The sequence below is a fragment of the Azolla caroliniana genome, unplaced genomic scaffold (assembly GCF_043228905.1).
Source record: "Azolla caroliniana isolate FFs.n. ecotype wild unplaced genomic scaffold, voAzoCaro1.0.p SCAF_5, whole genome shotgun sequence".
In the NCBI taxonomy this organism is placed as follows: domain Eukaryota; kingdom Viridiplantae; phylum Streptophyta; class Polypodiopsida; order Salviniales; family Salviniaceae; genus Azolla; species Azolla caroliniana.
The window spans coordinates 5,306,376-5,314,611 of record NW_028230440.1 but is presented as its reverse complement, the minus strand read 5'-3'; the positions used below and the strand labels follow the sequence as shown (position 1 = coordinate 5,314,611).

Below are 8,236 nucleotides of genomic sequence, written 5' to 3'. Positions count from 1 at the left end.
AAGTTTTTATTGACCAATTAAATGAGATCCTTACAGGCAAAAGTTTATGGAAAGAGACAAGAAGCTTGGTAACTATGTCATTATGCTTCATTAAGTGAAGGAGGAATAAATATCTTGTTATACTTGATAGAGAATAACATAAATTGTCAATAATGTCATCAGCAGCATCCCAGTCACACTTACCTTTGTCAAGTTGATCTCTCGTAAAGCAAAAACTGCCAATGCCTTAAACAATACACCAGGACCCTCCTCCAGTGTAAACGTGATGCTTGTCTTTGTAAATCCACAAGTGCAGTGAGTACAAATTCACATCTATCATAACATACCTAGGGTAGAGCATTTAAAACTATTGATCAACAACTTCAACTTAATCCCTTACCTTGAAAGGCCTATCTGCACGTGGAATTATTGGTTCCCTTGCCAGCAAGAGAAAGCGCGTAACATTGTCCGAATCGTCCTATTTAAGATCAGAAAATTCCAGAAGTGTAAAACAAATGGTATGGATACATATTAACAGAATGGGTGTTATTATTTGTCTATGCAATTTAGTAAATTTCAGTGCAAGTCTTTGTAAACCCTTCAGGGAATAAGAACCTGAATCCCATCTACGAGGACCTCCAGGCCATATATTTCCGCTGCCTTAGCACTTGCTATTGCTCCTGTATCCCTCAAATCATTTTCTGATATAAACTGCAAATATGAGAAAATAGTTAAATCAGGTGTGAAACAATTATAGGAAAATGCAAGAACAGCACATCATTTGATTAACCTGGAAAAGTCCAAAATTATATCTCAATCAATTGATTAACCAGTTGTAAAAAAGAACTGATAAAATCTATGCAAGGTTAATAGAACAAGAAGCACCTGGGCAGCACCTGCTGTGTCATCCACAGCTTCTCTAATTACATCTAGTTTTGATAAATTATTCTCACATTGAGCAAGTGCCTATGCACAGAAAAATATCAGAAACAATGTTATAACGTCAACCTAGATAAAATTTTCAAATTTGCCTGAAGTTGTTAAATACTATTTGCAAACCTGAGGATGGCTTAAAACCCTCTGTAACTCCTCTTTTTTTACACCAGGCAACCCAAGAAGACAATGATGCACGGAGAGCTGAACTTCACCAACAATATGAAGCCTATGCCTGAGTAATAAATCATAGTTTCTATGTATACTTCCACCAAGAGAGTTTTCTATGGGCAGCACTGCTCTGTCAACAACCCAATGCTCAACAGCCTGCAAACAAGGAATTATCATTAGTGAAAGATTAATTAGTACAGAGACAGTACACATTCATAAATCCTAATTGGGATCTGACCAGTGTCACCAGATGCAAGAGGCTAGAACTTTATAATGCACATATACATGGTTTAGGTTCACATCCCATCACAAGTTTAGCCTGGGAAACGTATAATGGTTGAGGTTCACTTCCCATCAAAAGCATATATTTTATTCTTCGAAGGGCAGTCACTATAGTGTGAATGTATCACCATCAAGTTTCATTATCCCATTGATAATTCATTTCAATTTCAGGGGCCTTTCTTACCCACAACTATGGCCACATGCACCAAATTGAGGACAATGAGATTTGGGTTTAGAAAATCAGATAATGCATGTATGCATAATACACACAGAGTCAAGATACGTAGAAAGTTCCATAACTGATACAAATTCCAGCGTATCAACATACGTTTATGTAGTCCTGTCACGCAAAAAGGGGTATGATAGAAAGATTATATTAACATTCTTGAAGAGAACAGAACATCCTATGAGGCTGCAAAGAGATGCAATATACTTTCATAAAAAGTATGGATACTATAGAGTAGGTGCCTTAACGGATTTCATGCTACAGGATATAAATCATGGGATTAATCATTCAAGAATGATTGTCAACGGTTCTTACGAGGCATTAAACAGATCTCCTCCTCATTCATCCAAGAATGCTCCTCATCAGATTTGCTGAATCATGAATCAGGTCTTCCTCGTTCATTCACGCAGAATCCACTTTCTTGTATCTATCTTTACTCCGTGATCCACACCCTAGAGTGTGACTAAATATCTGTGGATTCATCTTGAGTTAATATGGGCTGTAAGGGGATCAAGTAGTCATGTTCCTGAGGACTGCTCTCACCTGGGATCCCAAAATGCCCACGACAATCATTGTTTCAGGACTCACAACCCTTTTACTCAGTAACCTTTAATTCTTACTTGGAATCTTGGAATCATGATATCCTTTCATTCATTCAAGCAGTTAAATTTGTGCTCTTTGAATTCCGAACGCATTCTTCCTGTGCACTTATAAAACCTTCAGTTCTTAATTCTTACAGGAGTATTGTTGTCATCACCTTAAATGCCCCTTCAAACTGTTCACAGGGAACAGCTTCACAATTTGGGTAGGCTCTCTCTGCAGCCACTTCACTGTAGGCACCAGGTGCACCCTACATACAGGAAGAACACTGTTCACAAACATGCTTTTAGACACAAAAAGTTGTGTATAAGGCAAATATGACCTTATATATTAACTACCTGGTAAGCAACTCTCAATTGAGACCCATGTGTAGGCTGAAGTGACAAATCCGTCATTGATAAAGGCCCTGTGTAATAAAAAAATAAGAGAACAGTAAAAATTATAATAATTGCTAAAAACTTTGTACCTTCATATTTAAAAAACTATGTATTCATAATTCATGAATCGCATATCACAAAGATTTCTGTGAATGATCAAACAGACCGCTGCTGTACAATAGTACATAGAAACACAACTCTTCAGGATCATAACTGAGCAAAAGGGGAATTTTAAGTGTACGCAGGCTTTCATGGTCATATAACCAAGGAAAAGAAAGAAATATTCGACCTTGATGTCAATTGTCTATGGTAGATTTCGAACGCTCCACGTTGGTAGGATGACATTATAATATCTAGTCAATCTTGTGTTTAAGAACTCAGGGAAAGGAAACAAATTTACGGAATGCACCAATTTTGCACTTACAAACTCCACTCTTTTAAGACATCAAGCAAAATCTCTGCTAAAACATGTGGCACTCTCCACTTTTGCAGGATAATCCTCTCAAATTGCACGCTCTTTTCATGCTCATAATTGATATGACCAAAGGAAATGCTACAAAAATAGTAGAATACACCCCTCCCATTTGCCCAGCACATTAAACAGTTAAATAAACAATTTATGCATAGAAAGGTCAAAGCTGAAAGAAATGCAACAGCAGATGTGGAATATGCCACATTTCAACACAACCTCTTGGTGCAAACTAAAGATTAGACAACATTACAAAGGCTACAACAGAAGTGGAATTGATTACTCCGCCCATTGCAACAAAACTTCTTCTGAAGAGAAGAAAGATCAGACTAGGATATATCTCCAAACGTGGGGAAAGGTTCAAGGGTACTAGGTTACATACAGCCAATAGGTGTGGAATGTTCCACAATACTAAGATATTACACACAGCTTCTGCCCGGAACAAGGATCAGACTAGGTCATATATACGAGATACTTGAGGGGGAATGCGAAGCAAAATCATTGGTTCATTCTGAAATCTGGAAGAACGGAAGAAAGAAGGCGGAAATGCTACTAACTAAAAGGCTGTGGATTACGCCATATTTGATTCCTGCAACTTTTCGTACATTATAACACACGATGTCTCCGCAGAAGAATGATGAGAAGTGTTTCAGAAGACTTACTAGGGAGAGGGACAAGTTCCCTGCCACCGTTCTCATGGTGAGCGCCATTGCTGTGAAGAAAGCCATTATTCTTGAGCTGAAGATGCGAGGTCTCATGGAGCTGTTGAAGGTCGGCCTCGGAGGAGGAACGGCTACGGGAGCCACAGAGGGGTAGGGGATTGGAAGGAGCTAAGATGGACTTGAGGGGAGGGGGGAAGAGAGGAGGCAAGTGGGGATAAGGGTTGGGATGGTGGTGGTGGTGGTGATGATGATGATGATCAGAGTTAGCCATCTGATGCTGCATGGTCATGGCAGGAAGGTAGAAGAAATCTGCAGACAGGCGGTCGGCTCTTCCTCTGTCTCTTCCTCTGTCTCTTTCTTACGGTAATCGATCTCCTTCTTCTTCTTCTTCTTCTTCTTCTTCTTCTTCTTCTTCTTCTTCTTCTTCTTCTTCTTCTTCTTCGTCAGAGGCAGGAGTAGAAGCCGCAGGCGATAGCCATCGCCATCGCCGTCGTCTAACAATAGCAACAGAGAGAAGGCGTGAGGAGAGAGACAGAGAAGTGAAGGGAAGGGAAGCAGCACCACGTTATGGCCATAGCGAAGCAGCATTTCCAGCATTTAAATACATACACACACACACACAGATACGTATACGTATACGTACATATATGTATATGTATATATATATATATGGATATTAAGTTAAAATTTGTTTTTATTTTAATTTTATATATACATAGACACGCATACGAATACGGATACGGATACGGATACGGACACAAACAGAGAGAGGGTTGGAGCGCACACAATATACACGTGCAGCCCCCTCTCTGCTCTCTCTTTTCTCTCTCTTTCTTTCTTTCTTTCTGTGGATGGGCTTCTTGCATTAAATGTATTTGTGTGTGTGTGTGTTGCTACTCGCGTGAGCACACGTTAAAAACTTAAATGCATATGTATCTCATGTGCTTCTTTTTCCTCGTTTTATACACACCACACCACACCATACCAATTACCATACCATATACCATATGATACACATATAGTTCATCGGATTTTCCCTTCTATGCACGCATGCCGTCGTGCTCGAATCGTCCGTCTCTTTGGCCCTCTCTCTCTCTCTCTCTCTTTCTCGCTTGCCCACCACCCATTTTTCCAATTGTACTATGACCTTTTGGTGGAGATCTCGAACCTCCTTTGTCTCCCCCCCCCTATGGCCAACTAACTCGTGATGCTAAAAAAAAAGGGGGGGGGGGGGGGTTGTCTCTGTGAACCATGTAGCCCTGTCGCCTATGTTTTTCTTTTCTGCTCTCGCTTGTTTGCAATTAGCCATGGCCAACTCTTTTTTGCACCTTTCGATGTGAGCCACATAGGTTGGAAAAAAAACGGAATTCCACAAAGTAATACATAATGTAAGCCTTTTTGCTTTATTTCGTAGGGGCATTGACAATAAAACATGAATGTGCATATACATACATTTATAACACGCCTTGTTGGTGGGTTAATTAATTAACCCAACCACCAATACTCATCTGACCAATTGTGTGGTTAAAACCTACAGCACGGAGATTCTATATACATGAAATGATTTCGAAACAAAAGGATCACGGTGAAGCATATACAGAAAAAAAAGAAATGAAAGTACGGTATTGAGCAACTTCTGTGGATTTTGGCCTAATGGTTTTGCGATAAAAGGCGAACTTTCACATGGGCATCAATCGATTATATAAATATGAATGCGTATGTGCGTAAAATAAAACATTCATGGTGCCCAACAATGCAACTAACCAATTGTGTATTTTGAAACCAATTGAGCTGATATTTCTACCCAGTTATTTTGCTTATAATACTTTTGTTGGCATTGCAATAAACATCATATATTCTTCTCTTGTTATATGTTCTAGTATGTGTGCTCCTTTCTACATGCATGTGTTTGAATCGAGCCTACCAGTTGGTTTAGATTGAAAGCCTACCATATTGAAAGATTGCATATGCTCAAAGGCATTTGTGGCACCCGTGGATTAAGTTTTTGAAGAGCATGGAGGACAAATTTTTGGTTTACCCTATATCAAGTAGAATAGTGCATGACATACAAACATTGATTGAAGATGAAATTTTGATTTTGGATAATCTCGTCAAACAAATACTCTAAAATGTGCCACTGTTTAATATTTGAACCCAAGATGGTATGATGGAAGAAGCATATGGGATCAAGAGTAATACTTCAAATGAAAGATACTTACCATTCATCCTGGGAGTCCACAATTCTCACATTTAATTTACTTACTAATCCAATGAAGCATCAATCTAAATACATCGTCTTAAAAATGATGATTCCAAAAACACATATAGGGGAGCATGCAATCTTCCCTAGTGATTCCTACAATAGGTGCATTTATGTTGTAATAAGAGTGAGGCACCCAATCAAATGAGCCATTGTTTGCTCTCTTGAATATCTTGATTCTACATTTACAAATTTCACTTTACACAATATAAATGTAAATGAACACAAAGCCAGCCCACACTGATGTGAAGAAGGCAAAAGACAAAAATGTGTGCACAAAAGTCATCAAGGTTCCATGCAAATGATTATACATTTTCCGAATAGTAATTTGTGAAACCGATACAAATGCATAATAGTAGTTTCTTTTCAATGAATGGACATTATGAAAATGAGTAGCCATTGCCATTCAATGGGCGCATATTAATAACAATGGTTTCAAGTAAATGTCAACAAGGACATTTTCCTTGCCCGATTGGAAAGACCACGTGAAATACATGCATTTAATATGCATCTACAAGATCGAAAGTCAAGCCAGTGAATAATATTTTATTCTTTGTTGATTAGTCTTGATTAGGAATTCAAAACACGTGAGATAAGATTTCAACATTTATTATAACTCTTTATCTTATGTTGTATACGTTGATATTCAATGTCCAATATTGAAGGTTGTGAATGTAAAGTGTTGGTTAATCTTGAACAAGTTTTGAAGCCCCACGAGACAATGTTCCATAATCAAAATTAAGTACACTATTCATTGATTCTCTTAGCCTGAAATAATAATTCCGGAATTGGATAAATATTATGTACATTCCAAAGCAAGGGGGTTGTACATCAACGACCAATTTCCGGTTTTTCACCTCAATGTGTAAAATATAAGATTACCTGTCAATTTGAAAGTTATATTTTATTACATGTACTTCCAAAAAAAATTCATCCAAATCTTATCCACCACCTTTTCTAAGACCACATTAAACAATTATTCCTAAGATATATGTCATATCATCTCTCTCATCACCTCTCATTGGCATACTTTTCCAGTCCTAAACAAGTTAACAGTAATGACCAAAATATTTAGTTAGCAAATTATGATGATGGTGTTTCGATGTCTCATTCATATTGTATCCTCTAGAGTCTCTTGCATTCGTCTTTAGGATTCTACTATGCCATAAAAAATGTTTATAAACTTGTGAAGAATGGTCATTATTTGTTCTAATTTAATTAAATGATCTATATCATAGAAATTGTTGCATCAAATGAGATCAACACTTTCTCTCTTCCACATTTTCCTCGACTATTTGATCAATGAGTAAAAGTCAACAATTCATGAGGTTTAGAGATAGGGATTAAAGATGGCAAAATCAACAATATCAAGGTTTAGGTTACAAGGAATCGATAACTCTTTGTGTCTTGGCATTAGGTCTCTAGGAAATAGCATATATGCCATGTGGTCTTTGAGAAAGGAAGATGTGACGTCTTAAATTCTCCTCAAGAATCAACACTCTTCAAAGTTGGGAGCCTTTGTATTGTGCATGTCAATGTTCCCAGCATGGAGCTTACATGTTTCCTAAGGTCACACTTTGATTATTGCATCATAAAGCATAGAAATTAGACAGTGAGAATCCTAAAACCCGTATTGGAATGAACATGGAGGTTGAAATGTAGGTTATAGGTCTATCAATATGATATAGAAGACTTTCAATTGACTTTAGTATGTTGTACCTATAACATCAAGTTGAGAAAATGATCACGTAGAATATAAAAGCAAACATTTGAGGCATAGTAATGCATAGAGTCCACGCCAAAATGGAGAAAAGTGTTGAATTGTGCCTTTTTCATTAAAATTCCACCCTCCTCTATTTCAAACATAACCTACTACCGTTTTGGCCTTGATGTTGTTAGCTTTCAGCATCATTAACCTCCAATGGGTCCACATCCAACCATTATGGATAGATGGTGTGAACCTCTTATCATAATTATCGACATGAATTTACTTGAAGGATTTTTCTCCAAGTATTGCCATAATAGCATACTCATGAAAGCACTTTAGAGGATATCATTGGAGGCTGGAGCTTCCTTTCACCCATTGTCAAATATTCCCCAATGCAATATCACCCTATGGACTATAGGGTATGCACTGATTAAGCAACACTTTTAGCTTAAGTTTATATTGGATTCCAAAAAAAACATACGTCACGGAGTGAAAAGGATTAATTGAAGTTTGAGAGAATTTTGTTTAATTATACTTCGTGGAAATTTTATCCACCAAATCACATGATT

At 37.6% G+C, this 8,236-nt stretch overlaps 2 protein-coding genes across 2 annotated transcripts in view; both read right to left on the bottom strand.

The window, feature by feature from the left end:
- The window catches only part of LOC147863848 (peroxiredoxin-2E-2, chloroplastic-like), a 44,808-nt gene that overhangs the window by 15,100 nt on the left and 21,472 nt on the right, over positions 1–8,236 (bottom strand). The gene's annotated exons all lie outside the window — the stretch shown is intronic.
- On the bottom strand, positions 77–4,191 carry LOC147863852 (arogenate dehydratase 2-like). Its single transcript, XM_087319518.1, has 8 exons — positions 3,700–4,191; positions 2,530–2,597; positions 2,349–2,441; positions 1,039–1,239; positions 865–945; positions 595–690; positions 380–457; positions 77–273 (listed from the first exon to the last, which is right to left on the bottom strand). Exons 1-8 carry the CDS (start codon positions 3,986–3,988, stop codon positions 118–120), a joined length of 1,062 nt encoding a protein of 353 aa, XP_087175644.1. The 5' UTR covers positions 3,989–4,191; the 3' UTR covers positions 77–117.

Excerpts from the sequence above, each read along its gene's own strand:
- LOC147863852 (XM_087319518.1), bottom strand. The coding sequence starts at position 3,988 with ATGACCATGCAGCATCAGATGGCTAACTCTGATCATCATCATCATCAC. Across the intron at positions 2,598-3,699 it reads GGAACTTGTCCCTCTCCCTA|GGCCTTTATCAATGACGGAT; the intron begins GTAAGTCTTCTG and ends TTTATTACACAG. Across the intron at positions 2,442-2,529 it reads AATTGAGAGTTGCTTACCAG|GGTGCACCTGGTGCCTACAG; the intron begins GTAGTTAATATA and ends TCCTGTATGTAG.